At 40.8% G+C, this 21221-nt stretch overlaps 2 protein-coding genes across 2 annotated transcripts; one reads left to right on the top strand and one right to left on the bottom strand.

The window, feature by feature from the left end:
* Positions 1–3384: 3384 nt before the first annotated feature.
* Positions 3385–12320, bottom strand: ropn1l (rhophilin associated tail protein 1-like). Its single transcript, XM_068304272.1, has 6 exons — positions 12191–12320; positions 9094–9226; positions 8271–8394; positions 7372–7533; positions 6541–6716; positions 3385–3546 (listed from the first exon to the last, which is right to left on the bottom strand). Exons 2-6 carry the CDS (start codon positions 9222–9224, stop codon positions 3432–3434), a joined length of 708 nt encoding a protein of 235 aa, XP_068160373.1. The 5' UTR covers positions 9225–9226; positions 12191–12320; the 3' UTR covers positions 3385–3431.
* Positions 11196–16409, top strand: LOC137587907 (nucleoporin p58/p45-like). The gene is made up of 8 exons (XM_068304589.1): positions 11196–11281; positions 11780–11943; positions 12209–12487; positions 12616–12757; positions 13102–13284; positions 15184–15298; positions 15472–15714; positions 16317–16409. The coding sequence occupies exons 1-8, from the start codon at positions 11196–11198 to the stop codon at positions 16407–16409; spliced, it is 1305 nt and encodes a 434-aa protein (XP_068160690.1).
* Positions 16410–21221: the final 4812 nt, after the last annotated feature.

Below are 21221 nucleotides of genomic sequence, written 5' to 3'. Positions count from 1 at the left end.
GAGTACTGGTCCACCGTCATTGTCTGCCTGTGAATAAGAACCTTCCTATTATAACATTCAGTATATACCATGCATAGTAAGACGTGGCTGGACGTTCATCTTTGACCTTGGTGTCCTGTTCCAATGTTCCACAAAACATCTCCCACTGCGTAAATCAATTAGTTTTTACTTTACACATGAATGCATCATCAAAACAGCGAGGAGAGGTGACGATAAGGTGATGTTTATGGAAATATAATCTTCATTCATATATTACGATCCAAGTACTACAATATTCTATCAAGGGCTGAGTCATACGTACAAACATGTGCATGATCATTTTTCTGTCAGTAATTAATAAGACTAGTTTGTTTGCTTCACCTGCTGTGGAAAAAAGCAGATGCATAACAGTCCCAGTGTGGACCCATTACTGTTTTACCTCGACCCCCCCCCAGCTGAGAGCATTACTCTCCTGTGGCTCTTCCATCTCTATGGTATCGTCCAACTGCCGTATGGATGACGGTCAGTCTGAACATCTCCAGTGGTAAATCTATCAACAGTCTCATAGGCTGGTCCTTTGTTAGTCCTCAAGGCTCTGAGTGGCCGTGCACCGGGTGTATTTCAGAAAGGATTACTTTATTAACCAGTGGGAACATAAATATTTGGTGATGCTGCTTGAAGCCATTAATCTCTAAGATGAACAGAACCACCTTACAGGTGCTGAAAACATTGATATTTGATATTCAGTCCAGTTTTTATCTTGAGTCATATCATTTTATGGTTTTAGTATTTATACCTGCATATTTATCACAACCTTTTACTGCCCGTCATTACAATTAATTTTATTTCACAATCAGATTTTATTATGTTATTAGTATTAATCATTTTTCCTACTGGAATTTTTTTCTTCATCTTTTATAGTTTATTATTTCTGCATTAAGTCTATTCATTCAAATCCAGAAACCAGGACTATTGTGATAAAGGGTGAGGGAGTTTGTTTGGGAAATCGGCCAAGCAGTTAAAATTTTATTTAAATCATCGTGGAAAACAGAAGGGAACAAAGTTAGAAGGTTCACCACTTTCTTCAGATATTTTTTGATTAAAAACTTCCTAATATGGGAGGGCTACCACTGGAATAGGCTGGATTTATACCTGTTTAGGGCATTTGACCGAAGAATTACAGTAAATTTAATTGTTGAGATGTTTCAATATTGTAAATTGTAAGTAAAAGCAGTGAAGGTAGTCTGGCTCTCATTATATTACTCAATATTCAAGTGGTATTGAAGTTACTTACTGTTATGATATGATGCATCAACAGCTGTATGAAGACATTCTCATGGATTGGGATGAAGCTTTAGTGGCCATAGTGGTTTCCACAGACCTTCATTTATGTCTTATGTACATCCTGCACTTACTGCTGACTATATTGTAACTGTTATTATAAAGTTATTGTTGTATTGTACCATGGTATGATCATTTCAAATATCACACTTCTTGTGTTTACTGTGATGCAAATGATTTGTGTGCACAAGTAGTCATGTGTGTACCGTCACCTGCAGAACCAGTTGCATTACCTCACTGAGGCTAATAAGAAAGGTTAAATCCCCTGGAAAGATAATCACAATGATTAGCTCTGCCAATGGATGTGTGTGTGTGTGTGTGTGTGTGTGTGTGTGTGTGTGTGTGTGTGTGTGTGTGTGTGTGTGTGTGTGTTATATGTGTTGTTATGTAGACTAGGTCACTAATCCTGTTTAACTGTACAGAGCAAGAGCAGTGAATGCAAAATAGGTTAGATTTGATATTTCCGTCTGTTAAAATATTTCTTGTTGCTTGTGTTGATAGCATTTCCTTGAAAGAGCTGAAACGTGATTGAAGATTTAAAATATCTCTTACGTTATTAAGAGGTCTGATGCGTTACGACCCCCACCACCTGTTGCAGCCTCCGCCAGAGGGAGTAGAGGAAGGTACTCGGCATCCAGACCTGTTCCACTCAGTGATCCTGGCATGCTTCATGAGTGAATCATTTCTACAATTTTGCTGTGTTTGTGGCCTACGCAAGCAGCCATAAGCAGCAGGTTCATGATGTTTACAAGTGAGGGCAAGCAAAACATGCACTGGACCTAAAAAGTCCCTTACCCTAGCTCCCATGTTAAGGAACTACTGCTGAGAGGCTTACATTTACAGATTACACAAACATGGAGGAACTGTGGGACAGGGCTCTCTGACCTGAGCCTCCCCCAGGGTGGTCGTTTTAACAATGTCTGTGAAAAGGTCTCAGTGAAGCTCATATGTCCCTGCATCACACACACACACACACACACACACACAAACACAAACACACACACAGACACACACACACACACGCACACACACACATATGAGTACTTGGCTATCATAGGCTTCAGAGAAGCTACTGCAGTCCCACAATCGCTCATTCATTAATCCCCCCCCCCTCCCCCTTCAAACCACCAACAGCAAAAACACCCCAACACACCTCAGGCTCTTTTATGGATGGCATACGTAAAGCAGCAGCGCCACACAAAGATCTCCTATGAGCTTCCTGTGGACACAAGCACTGAGCTGTTCAGGTTTATGTATGTGTGCACGTTGGTAAAATGAATGTGTGGCATTTTACTTGGTTTTGCTTGTGTTTAAGATTAGTCTGGAAATTTAAATACATTAACTTGTTATTAACAGCCTGATTGGAAAGTTTTCGTATAATTGTTTAATCAGTGTAAGAAGCCAGGAGAGGCAATAGTCTAAGCTTGGACAAGAGTTGACTTTAATCAGTCATCAGTGGTCCTTCATCAGCTTTTAGTGTCTTCTTGTGTGTAAGTTAAAGGCAAAAACAACAAAATTACACACTAACAAAAAACACATAGAAATCCCACATTGACAGAAACAATCTTTGCATTGAAGGGTAACAGCACAGGATTTAATGCCCAATATTTTAGCAGAGGAACTAAAGATGGTCTTCATTATTGCTCCTTTACTGGTTGCAGGGTACCGCTCCAACAAAATCCCAGTGGGTGTTGAAATCAAGAAAATCCCCTCCAAGCTCTTTCTTGTAATATAAAGTATGTATATTTTTACCCAGAGTTCAGTTCTTGTTGAATGATTTCTGTGTATGCTGACAAGAGTCAGAGAGGGGATTATGAGATCAGAAAAAATCTTTGCCGTGGTTGTTTCTGCTCGTTGATCCCACATCAGCTCTAACACAGAGCGGTAAACTCTGACCCGTGCTTTAAAACATCCCTGACTGAGAGTATTGGTGATGTCATATGGTAGTTACACACAGTTTGAAAGTGTGTGGTTGTGGGTGTTTCCAGCTGACGCATGTTTTGGGTTTCGGTTCAGTTTTTGAAGAGGTTTTATTTTGTCATCAAACAATAGTACAACGAAATTTCAAGGTGAGTATGTAGAGTTGATCCTTTTGATTTCTGTCTTCATATTTATTTTTCAGCTCCAGAGGCTTCTCTGTGAAGGTTTGATGAATCAGAAGGAGTTGAGTCCAAAGCATCCAGACACATGAAGTCCTGGGGTTTTATCATTCCTCCCTGGAGCTCCCTGGAACACAACAACACAACTATTAATTGATGACATATTACATGTTTATAGTATACTGATATACAACTGAAAATCTAATTAAATAAAATAAAACAAGCCATGAATGTTATAAACTACAGACTAGCTGTGATGAGTAGAATAGAGCTGATTGATGTGAAATCCCTGACGAAACAACACAAATCATATTTTCCCCCATCCTCAGTTACACAACAGCCGCAGAAAGGAAGCTAAATCGGAGTCTTTGTGTCTACTGTCTCTTCGGCCTTTCTCTTTCGCACTTCTCTGCTACATTCGTCGTGTCCCTGGAGATGCGATGTTGTGAGCAAAGTTGGAGGAAATTACGCAACATTGTCCACCCTAGAGCAGAGATTCCAAAACTACTCACATATTTGTAATGACATCATGTTGCTCTCAAGTTCCAACATCCGAACAAAGGAAACTACACAGCTCTGAAGCTTTACTTTACATGCATGGTACTGAACAAGAGGATGCCACTAAAAATACACTTTCGCGGGAAATCTGAGAACAGAAACATGTCTGTTCCAGACTGCAGAGTGACAAGAATGGGAACAGTAGGAAGCCACTGATAAATACAGGGAAATGGCTTTTGTTTCTTGTCCGCTTTTTTTTTTTTAACACAAGGTAACGAGATCTGTATCGGATTGTCTGACTGAATTATTTATGAGCATATGGTATAATTTCCTTCAAAATTATTGTCAAACTGGAAAATCATTTTTCAGTACAACAAGTGTCTCTGATCACACACTCATGCCAATTTTCGTGGGTATAGATGGATAGATGACTGAAACAAAGTAGTTTGGCTGTTGCTGTTTGTAGTTTGATATTGTAAGAGTGTGGTTTTGAAATAAAGCTTGAGGAAAGTCTTCAGATTTGGAAAAACAACAAAATAAAATTCAGGTCTCTAGAATGATGAGGATTACGTTTTCCTCCATGGTTTTCTTCAAAGACCCACTCCCAGAACTTCAAAAGTAATTCATCACATTTAACATTAAAATCTCTGATATATTAGCAGAGACAAACACGGATCAGTGACAGAGAGAAAAGTGTCCATAAACTGCTGCAGTCCTATTTATTTCACAATTCAGTTATGTTTTTCATTGCACACTCAATCCTAAATGGTCCGTGGGTATTGGAAAGTACCGACTTGAAAACAGGAACTTTCTGATGAAAAGGAAGCATGGCTCCGAACAACAACTCATGAAATTCCAGATTTCATTTTAAAAAAAAAGTTTGTGGAAAAGTTTCTGTGGCCCAAGTCTAAAATTTGTCCACATTTCTGTTTAGCAGATACTTTATTCTAAATGATAAGAATAATTTTCTGACCTACATTATCTAAAAAACAATGATGTAACTGATAGTATTGATGCCTGGATTGTCAAACATCTGCTACTCCATATTTGATTTACACACTCCATCTGAACAGACTCAAACTGTACCTGATATTAAAAAATAAAGTTTTTCTTCTGCTTCAGTTTAAGCTCTAACACAACTCCTTTCCTTTTTCATTATATAGGCGGATCATTATTTGGTAAGCATAGACTCCATCTTTCCTTCATCTCCCTTCGCCTCACCACAGCTCCCATCCTGATGAAATAACTAAAAAAATGACAAAACTTTTTTTTTTTTTTGCATGCACTGGGGGGAAATCTGTAACTATGTTCCAGATCATGAATTAAATATGAAGTTATGTGAAATTTAGAAAGACCAAGATTTATTTGGGCCCACATGTGATTTTGTGTTGTCTCTCTAGTATAATAAACCTGTCTGAGAGTGCATTTTTACTGACCCATGTGCTGCACTATATATTGGAGGAGTGGACAAAGCACATGGAGGTTTAAGTCTTTAGCACAAGCTGAAAAATCATGCTCTTGTGCCCTCAGAGCTTATCTCTTTACCACCCCTCTTTTTTCTCCGCTGGGCGAAATGAATACACCAGCAGCGAGGCCAAATGAGGTGAAACTGCAAGATGATAGGTTGTGTGTATGATAAATGAACTTTGGCTAGAGCAGACATACTGGAACAATCGATAAAGAGTGTACACACGCCACCTGACAGTTTGTGGAAGGCAGCTTTGTGCTTCTCTTGTTGCTCATTAAAAGATTCCAACCTGACTTTAAATAGCAGCCTCATTCAGCTGGACAATGATGAATAATAACCTACTGTATCTGATGCTAACAATTAATGGGACCAGTTTCTCAGTAATGAAACAACAGCTGTGCTCGAAGGAGAATTAGCAGGCACATTTATTCATAGAACGCTGTCATTTTGTTGATTGTACTCCATCCTTCCTTACCGGGTCCCTTGCTTCCCCCTCACTTTTCCTCACCTCATGCTAATGAACAGTAAAAGTTAGACACCTGACTTATGCTGGTCTGCTGGGCGCTGCTGAACAGAAAAATCAGGGCGTTGATACAACAGCCCTACTGTGTGGGGTTGTTCACGTTACTGAGTACAATCTAACAATTTAACTGATAGAAATGTTGGGCCGAGCAGAACTAAGGCAGAAAATACACTGACATCGTCATCTCAGTTAGACTTTGAATGTATTTGCTGCATGATTACTATAATAAATACCTTATTAAACATGTGCAAGTTTAAAATATAATTTTAGTCAACAATTCCACAGTGAAGCTGTAGAGTTCAATTTAGAGGTGCTAATTGCTGATTTCCAGCAACAAAATATATTTCACATTATGGTGTGTTAAATTTGTGTAGAAATGATACAATCAAACTCTAGAAGAATTTTCAGCTAAACAGCAAGAAAAGGAATAAAAATATGCAAGAGTGATATTCCAGATAGTTTTAGTAGAATTCAATGGAGCTGAATTGAAGGGGAAGCTATTTAAATGAGAAACAAGTCAGCTGTATTGAGACAAGGTAACATTTCTACCGCCTACATCGCCTCTACTTATTGCAAGTAGTGACGTAGGTCTTCTTTCATTCTTGGAAATGACACACTTGAACAACACCTACACTCGTTCCTGCAGGCTGTTGAGGACGATGTCAATGTGGCCTTGATTCACATCCCCATCCAGGTGAGCCAGGTAAGTGTAAAGCTTGACAAAAGTGTTGAATGGGATCATGGCAGCGCCGCCCTCCTCGTCTTCTGTCAGGATCTCACAGACAAACTTCATGGTACTCATGAGGGTCTGAGAAAGTGTGTTTAGTTGCAGAGAAACAGACGGTAGCATTGTGATGCACAAATGCAAAAAACATAGATGCAGCATGCAAGCACAATCACATCTTGCTTGAGCATCTCAAGTGTGTACTGCAAATAGACATCTCATCAGAGAATGGCTTGCAAGAAATTCAAAAACATTCGCGTCCATGCAGTGCAAGACTGCCACCATGTGGTGAAAGCTGAACAGTCTCTTGCGCTCCAGATCTTCTCCAATCTACTCATACTGAGCACATCAAGTTGGTGATGTTAAACTGCATTTGCTTTTGTCGATTCTAAAACATAATCTACAAAGTTCTCAGAGCTTAAAGTAATTCTCTTTAATCTGCCTCTACTGCTCTATCGGCAACTTTTAAGCAAAATCATCACCTTCACAACACTGCAAAGATCGGAGAAGTCAGAGAGGGATTAATCCTTCCCCTCCATTTATCTCTTAGCCTGGGGACGCTGATAGAGAGAAAAGTCTAGATCACAGACATCTGGATCTAGTTTAAACACCAGAAGACAAAAAAAGGTGCTGCTTGGGGATCTCCAGCTGTCCTTTGCCTTACTATGGGGTTTAAAGCTTGGAGAATGTAGTATAAAGTGGTATTAGCATTTATATCTGGCCTTATATAACACCTCACCCCTCCAAGAGCACTGCAGCCCAGGGCAAGAAACTCCATCCAGTTGATTTCTGAGCTGAAGCTGCCCAGTGACAGCAGGGTCTGAAGTTGCTCTGCGGGCAGACACAGGCCCCTCCATTTCTTCTGCAGGTCGTCCTTGCTGCATGTTTCGCTGGGGGACAGCTAAGATTGGGACGTGGGAAAAGAGTTAGGATGGATGAGAACAATTACATAAGGTTGTTGAGTTTATCAGATGACTGAAAAACATCCATGAGTAATTATGTATTATTCTATGCAAACAAATCTGTTAACAGTCAGCAAGATTTCATCATAGGTTATGTATTAATGACACAGCAAGATGAGGAGTTTGTTCCATTTCCAAGATGCATATTGATATGTAAGTTAAATATCTAAATTAGTGTTCAAACCAGCACAATTTTACAGTTTTAATGGATTTATGTCTACTGAGTTAACGATCTTTTCTTTCATTTGCCAGATTGTCAAATTAAACACTTTTTTAGTACTGAACACTAATAGAGCCACATCCTCGTGCGAGTAAGTCCATCATGTGTCAGCCTTTAAGGAAATATCAATTTTCCATCTCTTAATGAATGCATATGCCAATAAATGCCCTGGGTGAGGTAACAATATGTGAGGTTTACAATACGAACATTTAATGATCCAGATGGGAAAATACCAACGCTACAAAATACAGACAAACACGAAACAATATTGGTATAAGCAAATGAGGATATTAAACTTAATAAAAGTACTAATGTACACTCATGGAACATTAAATGCAGTAATCACTTCAAAATACAGAATGCATAGGTCATGCAAATGCAAAAAAGTAAACCAAAAGCTACACTATGAAGCAAACAATTAGTAAAACAATATGTCAAATAAAATCAGCAAAATACCTGCTTATGGAGAATCTTAAGAAGACCTGGAGTCAGACCAGTGTCAGTCCTCTGGGTGGCAACATTCATCTCCAGCCTGTCCTTGACAGGCAGAACCTCTCCTTTAGACAATGCACTGAAATATCTGGACGAAGACAAAGAAACATAATTGACACATATTCATATTTTATTGACTATCAGGCTTAGCTTCACTTTGCTTGTCACCCATCACCCCCCGGCTTTGAAATTAATAATCAGTAATTTGACATTAGACCAAATGAATGAGTTCTCACTACTACCATTAGCTGAACGAATCATCTTTTAAGTAAAGAAATGTTTTCAATATGTCAGCGGGCTTCTGTCACAGTTCAAATGTTATTGTGAATTTGGAGGCAGAACGAGTACCCGATACTAGTTCAGCAGCATATAAACATCTTGTAACCCAGGAGACATTTGAATTGTTTTTATGTCCCCATATGGCTCACATTATTGTCTTTTGCTGTAAACACTGCCAAATAACTTTGGCCGATAAAATAACAAGTAATGTGTCAGTCCTTAGGGGTACAAACACACTCTTGATATATTTCACATATGCCCAGTATTTTTAAAGATTTTTTTTTAATGTTTGTTGGATAAAGTCAGATAGTTTAACCCTGCTGTAACACAGAAGCCCCTGGGATCCAATTATACCCAGTCGATGCAAAGATGAGAGATACACAGGTGAAAGGGGTACGCTGTTTCATACAGACATGTAGCCTGGAGACACTGTTTATGATGTTGTTGAAAAGATCAAGATTGGAATAAAACATATTCACATGTATCACTACCCTCTGCCTAAACTTACGACGCAGACCACAGCAGCAGATCCTTGGGCTGTGTGCGGATGGCCGCCTTAGTAAAGTTTTTGAGGATGTCTGGCAGCTGAGGAGGGATGTCGATCTGCTGGTGACAGTAGAATGTGTCTGGGGGAGGCATGGCTGGAATATAAAACAATGAAACTTAGTTCCAATAGCAGGTTACGTCTACCTAATAGAAGATGGTGAAACAATAGAAAAGTGTCAGCTTGGGGACATTAACAAATCGAAAATATATGTCACAAAAACAGAATTCTGGTTCTATTGACTTAGTTACTTGATGCCATTGAGAAAGTTTGGGAAGAATGGAAGAAAAAAAATATTAAATTGTCGAATAAAGAAAACGACTGCGAGGACTCCATGTTAGGTAGCTGGTATTTGATTTAATTATCAGGAGCAGAAGTTGCTGCTTTTTTTTTTTTTCTTTTTTTTTTTTACAAGATTGGGAAAAATCCTATCTGGTATAACTTGTTCTTTATTGCTTCATTTTAGTCACATTCGTATATTCATCACTCCTTTAACTTTCCGAGATGTTTCTCGTTACTTGGTTACTCAAATCGTTACATGCAACTACAACTCATTTATCTGCCTAACTAACATTTAATCAGGGTTAACGTTACCTTAGCTGTTGAAGACAGCGGATTAAAACCAAAGAAATGTGGGATAAAATAGGAATAACTTTAGGTTAAAAATATCCACTGGATCAATACTGTACCAGACGTGTGTAATGATTAATAATGTTCCCCACGGGGGACTAATAAAAGGGTCTTTAAACTTTAATCTTTAATTTTTAAATTATTCACATGGCAACAGTATCCTTTGATTAATTTGTAGCGCTTGCAACCGCGTTTGCAGCGCAGCACCGCTGTAACCTTATCGAAATCACGGTTTATTATATATATTATATATATTATAATGAAGACGTATAATTATAAGACGTGCGAACTGTTAGCGGACGAAACAAACGTAATCAAGCAGAACGAAAACGGTGAACAAACATGACGGCTACCAGACTCGCCTCTCTCCTCCCTCGGCGCCTGTGATCGGTCCCTGACACAACCTCACGGCCGTCGCTTACGGTGGACACGTGACCCAAACTCCCCTCGTCACCACAGCAACCAAACTAAACAACTAGAAAGTATACAAAATAAAAACAAAACAGCGGCAAAATAATGTGTGGCTCCTACAATATCTGTATGATGGCCGTATTTATATTTATTTATCGTTATAAATCAGCCTTGAACGTGTAAGACGCGTCCGAAACCGGGCCTGACGCGAAGGAGCGACTGCTAACGCGCAGGGGGGCGATGGTGGAGGATATGCGCTCAGATGTTCTAAGTACATCTGAGCAATTATATATGCAACAAACAATAGAGAGGTTTCAGCTGCTCTAGACCCGCTGGAAGTAAAGTAACATCACATGATAAGTCTATCGTGGACCTGGAGCGCTCTGCTACTGATGATGGTGACAAGATCATTAACCTGGCTGACGACTCGCCATCCAAGAAGTGTGAGGATTTAAGGCCGGTCCAGGCTGGACAATGTCCGTACCTTGCTCTGCCAAGACAACAAATCGCTGCTGGACCGCGTTCACCGCAACCTCCGCTCCAAACCCGGAGATGAGGACTCCCCCCAGGTTTACTCAAGTAAGGTACCAGCCGGAGAAGATCACATTACTGGGGACTGATATGATACTGCCAGCGCTGTTATTGAGATACATACACACGTATATACAAGAGACGTGTGTGTGTGTGCGTGTGTGTGTGTGGGGTTTTTCAGCAACTGAGAAGACAGATCTGCTATGGACAGGCATATAAATGCTGTTACTGTCGTCTCAGTAATGACATTCAAGCCGTGCTTCAGATTACATAACATTAATAGAAAACCAGTGGTGGACTGCTCTACCACCAGTGGTCCAGTAGATGTCCTACTAGAGCAAATGAAGCCTCAAGAAGCTTTGTGCCAAGGGGATGAAAGGCTTCAAAGCTTCAAGGCTTTATGAAGTTTCATCTGAGCATCGCTGCAGTGAGCACTTATGTGTCACTAAATTCACTGTGGCCAGTTGCTGTGAATGAGTAAATCATAAAGAAAAATGTCTGTCTTTTATTTTGGATCGGGGACAAATGGTTCCACCAACACTGGTTCAGGATATTCAGAACCAGGGATGACCACAACCAGGTAATTACTAAGCTTACGTTAGCTTAGTACACATTCAGAAGTTAGCACATTGTAAAACTTGCGTGACTTAATACTGTTATAGTCAAATGTAGGCGACACACTTTTGTGTTTAACACTGACATACAACAGTGTGATGTCACCAATCCATTGTTAAAACAAAGGTTGACTTGTAGCAGAAAGAAAGAATAAATAGCAGTTATTTAGCTGATCAATTCTGGGTTGTCTTGGTAATCTGAAGTCTGATAGGTAACATTTAACACTTAAAATGTGCATTATTATTATTATAAAAACTATGAAGTCATTCTGTTAAAATTTATAAATTGGTTTTGGGGTTTAATTCAATTGTATTTGTATAACAGAAGTAAATTTATTGCTATGCCAAGTCAGACCTTGCATTTTAGTTTTCCACTTTAGTCTAGCCCAGTTTATAATCCATATAGTTTTTAATCCTTATATATGTTTGTTTGTTTGTTTGTTTGTTTTTTCTTGCCGTTCCAGTACACCTGTGACCAGCTCTAGTGGCTTTTCCATCGGGACTGTTCTCGATACAGCAACCGCAACCCCTGCCTCCACCACGAGCACCACCCATTGTCCTGGCCTAGGAGGCATCCTCTCTGGACAAACACCTGCTGGAGGATTCTCCTTCAACACACCTGCCTCAAGTAATAATAATAATGTTATACAGCTGCATAAGTAAAGCCAGTGACATGCAATGAAGCTCATTTTTTATTTAATTAATTTAACTTGTTCTCCCTCACATACAAATTGTTTTATCTTTTGATTTCGTTCTATTTTAGATGATGCTGTGCCCACTGCTGGCCTTACATCAGGCATTTTGTTATTTCTGGGATGTTTCTGAAATAGTATCTTAGAAAGTTGATCCAAACAGAGTTTAAGGTTTATTTATACATTTATCTTTTCTCTCAGGTTCCCCAGCCACTTCAGCTCCATCCACTGGTTTCAGCTGGGCCTTCAACAAGCCCACTGCCTCAGTAAAACCTTTGTCCCTCACCACCACGGCTACCACCTCCACCACAGCCCCTGCAGGTGCAGGTTTAACATTTGGCTCTGTCCTGACATCCACAGCTCCACAGCAGCCTGCAGCCACGGGCCTCACTCTTGGTCTTGGTGGCACAACAACCACAACATCAGCCTTAACAGGTCCGTCACTGGGCGGGGGACTCTTCTCCAACACTGTATCTACAGGTGAGAAGAAAAGCTCTGAGAGTGATATCCACAGAGTTCCAGACAATGGCAAGACAATTTTAAAAAAGGTTGTCAATCTCACTGATGCTCTTCTGTCTTATACCCGGCGTGCTAACTGGGTGTTGCAGGTTCGAGTCAGGCCACTCTTGGAACAGGAGGTGCCTGCCCCACTGCAGCATCAGCAGCTTCAGCTCCGAGTACTGACCTGGGTGGAATTGATTTCTGGAGCACCTTTGATTTTGAGATTGACACATCGGGGACCAACGTAAAGTAAGTCCCATTGATCAGAAAGTTTTAAAAAAGAACAATTTTCTACACCTAGTTGTTGTAGAAAGTTGTTGTATGTGTTTGTTATCATAGTAATCCAGAAATTGTTGGGTTACACATCTTAACATATTTGAATTGCGCAATTTGCCTAAAGGTGTAAATGTTTTGTCAGTAGTGCTATTTTTCCAGGAGGTGACTATTAGTTTTACATTTCAATCGTAGCTAGGAGAGCAAAGAATTATAGTAATCACAATGTCACCATGTCAGACAGTCGTCTGTGGAGCGTTTTGTTTTGTTTTTTTAATTAATTTCCAGTGGCCTTTGTTCCTACTTTGTTTTTTAAATAGGGAATTTTTAAAAGAGCAGAAAAAGGCACAGGAGGAGATCAACACATTGTTTTCATCCTCATCAAAAGCCCTTTTGGAAATCAAAGATGACATCAAGACCATCAAACAGAATCTCTCTGCCCGTGCCAGTGGCATTCAACACCAGACCAGGCCATTGACCAGCTTGTACTGGAAACAGCACAGGTAGAAATGGGAAAAATATATAAACCAAAAGCCCATGTGTTTTTGTCTTTCTGCACCAGTGTTATGTAGTAATTACTGCTTTATAAGTTAGACATCACTAGATTTTGGACTTATCCAAGTAGTCAAAAATGTTTATCACAGTTGGTTTTATTAAATGTGTTTTCAAACCATTTCATATTTTCAGTCACAAATCTCATAAGATTAACAATACTCCAGTTCTATAGATAAATGTAACCAAGGTATAGCTACAGGCCACTGAGATATATGTAGGTAACCATGTTCCTCACACGTAAAATTTGGAAAATTATCTGGCAAAAACAGGTGGAATCCCAAAAATGTAAGGAGGATTAATTGTCTTTGTCTCTTTCAGGGGATCAACACTCCGCCTGCGCTTCAGCAGAAGACCGCTCCATCAGAGTAAGTAGGCTAACAGACAGCAGTCCAGAAAGCATAAGTCACATTTTGAAGTACAGTGGTACCTCTGCCCTAATCCGTTCCAAGCCCCCCAAAATTCAGACATAAATGTTTTATAAAGCATAAAAATGCATCAAAACATGTAACAAATACATGTTACAATTAGATTATTACACAGTAAATGAGAGTTGTGCCTAACGTAAAAAACAAAGAATAAAGAATAAAAATGATGGTCATTTACCTTTTAACTACTGTCCTCATTGTTTTTTGCCCTCGTTGGTTCGTGCACTATTGCCTCACCATGCCGAAACACAAAGTGAATTCCAGTCCTCCTTTTGAACTTCTCCAACCACCCACGCAATGGTGGGTGGTTGGAGATAGGAAGAGGAATAGAGTAGGAGTTATCTTGAAGGAGGAGTTTGTCAGGTTCCTTCACAAAGATCAGGAGCTCCTTGCTGAGTGTAACACCACTATGAAACACACACAAGAGGAGAGGACATACTGTACATGCAGCAATAAAAGAGATGCTGACAAAGTCCAGTGGTCTCTTTCACCATACACGACAGAGACCACCACAAGGTGACCACCACAAGGTGATCACCACCACAAGGTGTGCACAAGGTTACTTGTGTACAAGTAAATTATTGGCAGGCCACACGCCCCTTTCTCTCATGAAGAAAGTTTTGTTTGTATTTTTCCCCTGAAAGAGAGTTTTTACTCATGCTTTCTGAAATGCTGGGATGTCTTTCATTTATGAGAAAAAGGATTATTCCGCTCTTTTTGCACTTTATTTTTAATTCTGAAGTTTGTGTCTTCTTCAATCTAACATAAAGGCTTGAAATGTATTTGCCTGGGTCTATTTTTAATCATGGTGAGGTAAAAGAGCTAGCTGTGCACACACTTAAACATATGCTGCATTGACAATTTATAATAAATGATAATGTGGACATAGAGACCAGCTATAAGACACAAACTGGACTTGGGTTCAGACCTTTTACGAAGAGGAACTTTTTATAACCGGACCTCCGTGACTTTTAATTGAAAACCCCTGGTCTACAGTGTCACTGAGGGAAAGACAGGAGACAGAGCTGGAGGTAGCACAGATGAAGATTCTGAGGTTCTCTTTGGGAGTGACCAGGATGAATAGGATAAGGAATTAGTACATCAGGGGGACAGCACATGTTAGAGGTTTTGGAGACAAAGGCCAGGCTGAGATGGTTTGGACATGTCCAGAGGAGAGATAGTAATAATAATAATAATAATAATAATAATAATAATAATAAATTTTATTTATATTGCACTTAACATTACAAAAATCTCAAAGTGCTACAAAGACAAAGAAAGCATAAAACCTATGGTGAAGCAAACTATTAAAACAACACAACCCAACAATAAGGCATATATAAAAGGCTAAGGAAAGGCCTTTTTAAAAAGGTGAGTCTTTAGGCTACGTTTAAAAGAATCCACAGTCTGTGGCGCTCTCAGATGGTCAGGGAGAGCATTCCACAGACTGGGAGCAGCTGAGCAGAAGGCTCGATCACCCATGCTGTGCAACTTGGTTCTGGGGACCCTGAGGAGGTTGGCTGTGCTGGAGCGGAGGGTGCGTGAGGAGGTCTGGGGGACGAGGAGTTCCTTTAGGTAGGCTGGAGCGTTACCGTGTACGCACTAGTGGGTGAGGAGGGAGATCTTATATTCAATCCTGAGTTCCACGGGGAGCCAGTGCAGTGATTCCAGGATGGGGGTGACATGGTCAAATTTCCGCACCCTCATCAGGATCCTAGCAGCGCTGTTCTGTATGTATTGGAGCTTGTGAATGCTCTTGCTAGGGATCCCGATGAGGAGCGCATTACAATAATCCAGCCTGGAGGAGACAAAGGCGTGTACCAGTTTTTCAGCATCGGACAGAGAGAGTGTGGGGCGGAGCTTGGCAACGTTCCTAAGGTGGTAGACGGAGGTCTTACACAGATGCTTGATGTGGGTGTCAAATGTCAAATGGGGGTCCATTCGCACGCCCAGGTTGGTGACTGCTGTGGAGAGTAGAGAGAATGACCCGACCAGCAAAGGTAGTGAATATATCGATGGAAGGATGCTGAGTTTTGAACTGCCAGGCAGGAGGCCTAGAGGACGACCAAAGAGGAGGTTTATGGATGTAGTGAAAGAGGACATGAAGGTAGTTGGCGTGAGAGAAGAGGATGCAGAAGACAGGGTTAGAGGGAGGCCATTTATTCGGTGTGGTAACCCCTGGAGGGAAAAGCCGAAAGGAAAAGAAGAAATAGATTTAAGATGTGTATTAAGTGTTTTCATAGGACACTTTCTGGTTGTTGCTCATCATTATCCCCCCCCCTTAATTATTATATAAACTCCCCACAAATGTCTTCAGAGTTGTTCCTGGCTATCCAGTACACGGAACAGGCATGTGATGCTCAGGCCGCCCAGCTCCAGTTTGACATGAGAATATCCAGGTCAGTTTGTTTCTTCCAGCTCTGTCTCAAAATAATAATATTCTGAAATTTTGTTTTTGTGTCAGCTTCAATCTGTTTAAACATTTTTTGCACGTGTGTGAAACACATACTGACTGCATTCTTTTTTGCGCATCACTTTGTGTACGTCTGATGTAGACCCTGAAGCAAAAGTACCTTTCCTTCCGTCAAGCCATCCTGGGAGACTCCTCGGACGTCTTTGACTGCAAACGGGCACCTAACAGGAAGTGACAGAGTACAACACGAGTCACAACCAGACCTCTCCCCTTCTCCAATGTACCCAACACTGCAGCTGTTGCCATGGCAGCCACGTTGACCCAGTAACGACTGCCAGTTCCAGGTCTGACAGCCTGCAAGTTCTAGTTTAGTTGTAGTTCTAGTCTAGCAAGTTTTTGTTTCTCTTTACTAGATGGATAGTACAAGTTCAGCTTTTTAATGTAGTTGAAAGAGCCATTCAGTCATTGTTATTTTTACACAAATTCAACATATTCAAAAATATTATCACTACATAGATAAATACAATAATTTGTATTGTTTTTATTTCAAAAATACAGTAATCCCTCATTGCTCACGGTTCATGCGTTCCATGACCACCCATGAAAAACGAAATTCCACGATATAGTTACAAACTAAGTATGTTATTATTTACTGTAATTTAAACGTTCATGAACCCTCCGCATACTGATATTAAACCACCATATATCTGTATTACCTCTTCCCACACTCTTCTAGACTGTTAAAAGCATTTCTGTGTTTCATGGATGCTGTCAGCCAAATGCATGCGCGTACGGTAGGAGTGACTACAGGTACCTACTAAAAATCTGCGATGTAGCGAAACCACGCGTGTTGATGCAACAATGCGGGAGGGATTACTGTATAGTCATTTATACAAAGTGTAAAAACATTATGTATGGATATATATATATATATATATATATATATATATATATATATATATATATATATACATACACACACATAATGTTTTTACACTTTGTGTACATATATATATATATATATATATACATATACACACACACAGACACACACACACACACACACACACACACACTTATATTAAAATGTCAAAAGTATTCACTGCTCTCATTGTTTTTTTTCCTGTGGAAACTAGGTTCAAATGGCTCTTTTGATGTTAAAAGTTGCAGACCCCTGGTTTAGACTTACTGGTGTTTTAGCCTGAGGACTCAGGCTAATACCGCAGTACTAGCCTGACAGCATCCATGTTTCAGAGCATCCATGAGCTGTATGTTCATACAACAGATAGCTGGGCTTTCGTTTTGTAGGACACCCACCTGCACACCCTGTCTTTGACTGAATTAACGTTACAGTAACGAGCAGCCTGTGCATCCACTGTACTATACATAACAAGCACACACCTTATATTATCACTTATCTGGCAATATTCACTACTCACTGACAACAGTCTAGATTAAGTACAAAACAGCAGGATGCTTTTCTGGTTATCAAATGAGTAAAATCAGAGGAATGAGTACATCAGAGGGACAGCACATGTTAGAGGTTTTGGAGGCAAAGTCAGAGAGGCCAGACTGATATGGTTTAGGCATGTACACAGGAGAGATAGTGAATATTTTGGTAGAAGGATGCTGAGTTTTGAACTGCCTGGCAGGAGGCCTAGAGGAAGACCAAAGAGGAGATTTATGGATGTAGTGAAAGAGGACATGAAGTGTAGTTGGTGAGAGAGAAGAGGATGCAGAAGACAGGGTTAGATGGAGGAGATTGATTCGCTGTGGTGACCCCTGAAGGGAAAAGCCGAAAGGCAAAGTAGAAGATTAGCTCTGGGATAGTACTATTCAATATTCCTTTCAGTGAATGACATGTAATCGCATTTAAAAACGTACATGTATTCATCAACATTAGAGAACACATGTCATTATAACAACCCTGTAATATAAAACAACAACAGTCCAACGGGTACTGAAACTAAAAAAAAAAGTACTTTAAGTCGGCAATAATAACTAAATATCTAAATACCCAGTCCACGTGCGTTGCAGGCCTGGCTCTTGCAGTTTGAGGTGTATGGGTCCCGGCTGGTGGCCGCTACTGGGCTCGTAGTTCTGCACGAGCAAACTCCCAGTCTGCTGGATGGATGCTCCTAGGCGAAGAATTGGTCCACACCTGCTCCATCTGCGGCAGTGAGAATTGGCGGCTTCACACGCTGTCACTCCACTACCAACTTTCTCCCCAAACTTAGGAACAAACTCATAGAAGCGTGAACTAAGCACCGCCACACTCTCAGTCATCAATCCGTACGTGTCGCTCGTAATCTCCGCAGTCTCTTCGCGCGTTCCTCCCCTCCTCTCCTCTCGCAAGTGCTCCCCGAACTTCCGGGCACCTGACCCTTTTCCCGCACCCCCATTGGTTCATGAGACCCACAGCACCTTCGCAGGTTAGTTTCTCTGGCTGTCTTTTTTTTGCATCTGTCCCGTGAGCAAGACAAATTCCCTCATAAGTATCCCCAGCAATACTGAGAAGACACCACACATTTCATCAAACAATAATTCAACATAATAAACAATGAATTTCATCCAACATGAATTAAACATTTTAATACGTAGCTCTTTTTCTTTCTTCCTGTGTCAAAGATGCCGGCGTGAGGGTCAACGGTCCGCGGTCTCTTCTTCAGTTAAAACATGTTTTCCGTAGAAAGCACCACTCTGTCAAAATGGATTCATCTTCAGCAGATTCAGATCCAGCTCCAACTACTGGCCCGGCCTTGACTTCAGCATATCGGTCAATCGAGGAAACTTTGATGGATGAGAACTTCCCCTCTCCGAGTACTGACCTGGATGGAATTGATTTCTGGAGCGACTTTGAATTTGAGATTGACACAACGGGGACCGACGTGAAGTCCCATTGATCAGAAAGTTTAAAAAAAGAACAATTTCCTACACCCAGCTGTTGTAGAGTTGTTGTATGTGTTTGTTGTCATAACAATCCAGTAATTGTTGGGTTACAAATCTTAACATATTACGATTGGCTTCATATTCTGTTACTTCATCGTCAAGGACTCTAGTTTGTTGTAATAATGAAAAATCTGTCTTTTTGGGGGGGGGGGGCAGTAAAGTTTAACGGGATGAGAACTTGCCCCCGGTCATTTGCCAGGATGTCGAAAATTTCCATTAAGAGTTGTTGTATGTGTTTGTTGTCATAGTAATCTGTTCAGATATATGATCTCATTAATCTTTATTCACATTTATATTATAATATCTCAGCTGCTGTATTTATGTTTTAGTTTTATGACAGTAACGGACTTTACGTTGCCGTTTGTTTGTTTACGTCAGATGGGGTACGTGATTTTTGGCGGGTATTACTCTAAGTGATGTGCCACTAATTAGATGTGTTGTAGCGCTGCTGTGAGTGTGTGCCGCTGTGGCTGAGAAGACTACACAAATAAAAGTTACGGATGTTTAACCCGTGTACCGCCTCATAATTATGGGTGAAGAGGAATATGGAAATCAAAACGCAACAGGTTATGGGCCCAGGCTACGAACAACAGGAGGAAGATGGCAACGATTAGTTTTTGACGGAGACGAAAACAACTACGAGCTGTGGGAAGTGAAGTTTCTGGGACACATGAGACTTGAAGGTTTGAAGGACACAATATTATCCACTGCAGACCCAGACCCAGAGAAGAATGCAGAATGTTACGCAGAGTTAATTCAGTTCCTCGACTATAAAAGCCTGTCATTGGTAATGAGGGGGGCTGCAGATTACGGTCGAAAAGCTCTGAAAATACTGCGGGACCATTACGCCAGCCAGGGTAAGCCCAGAATTATTTTCCTGTACAACGAACTATGTTCTCTCAAGAAAAAGTCTGGTGAAAGTGTAACAGACTACATTATCAGAGCGGAAAAGGCAGTAACTGCTCTGAGAAACACAAAACAAGTGATCAGTGATGAGCTGATGATCGCTATGGTAATGAGGGGACTTCCAGAGCCTTACAAGCCTTTTGTCATTCACGTAACACAGAGCAGTGAAGACATGACGTTTATACAATTTAAAAGTAAATGTTGGGTCTAAATCTCGAACACTCACTCAAAAACTGTTCTAAGCTAGACCAGGGTCATCAGACAAAGGCACCCAGAGAGGTTTTAAAGTTTTACCAGCTGCAGCAGGGAGAGACACAGAAGAGATGCACTTGACTTGGTGCAATTCAAAGTAAACTCTGACTCTGTTCCCCCCGGCTGCTTTCTTTTATTAAAAAATGGATAGAGCAGGGTTAGATAGAGACGCGCGCAGGCGTCGTAACAGTTTAGATCACACACAAGGTCAAGAACAATAAGACGTTTTTCTACATGTTGGGAGTTAACTTGTGGTTATCTATGTTGGAACATTCTAATCGTCATCAAGGTTTTAGCTGTCTGCAGTAGGTGATTAACTGGAACAGGATGTGTTTGTTAGTACATTCGGGTGCAGCACTTCTAAATGTAGATTATGACACTTTAGAAACACATATACACTTCATTTAAATTTTAGCTTATCTTGCATTTCCCTCCTGTTGTGGGTTTTTAAACATCAAACACAACTTGTCTCGAAAGCTTTTCATCGTGTCATCATGGGAGAAACTTCACAAACAGGTGGTCAACCCAGGGAGGGGCGAAAAACCCTAAGCAATTCGGAATGGGAACATGGAGAAATGCACAGTTGGGGAAAATTCCCCTCCTACCCTCCACATGGAGCGGCAGTCTCATGACCTGGATGACCTGTGGGAAAAGGGTGAGCCTGACCGAAGGCGCCACAATCGCTTAAGTTGCGACGGGTGCTTGGTGGTGGCTATACCACGCAGCAGGGGACCAGGCGGGTGCCTGCTCCCCCGACGAGGGAGAAAGTTCTTTAGATAGAGGATAGTTCCTCGTCAATGTCAGAGTCAATGTCCTCAATTTTGACAAGGTTGTAAGCATGGAGGTGGGCAACGAACACCTGGCTCATCATGCGTTTGGACATGGGGATCACACAACATGAGCAAAAGGCACATGTCAGGAGGAAGAGGACGACGACGGC

This window comes from Antennarius striatus, chromosome 20, assembly GCF_040054535.1.
Source record: "Antennarius striatus isolate MH-2024 chromosome 20, ASM4005453v1, whole genome shotgun sequence".
NCBI classification, from domain to species: Eukaryota; Metazoa; Chordata; class Actinopteri; order Lophiiformes; family Antennariidae; genus Antennarius; species Antennarius striatus.
Note: the sequence above shows the minus strand (reverse complement) of the source record. Positions and strands in the feature narration are given on the sequence as shown.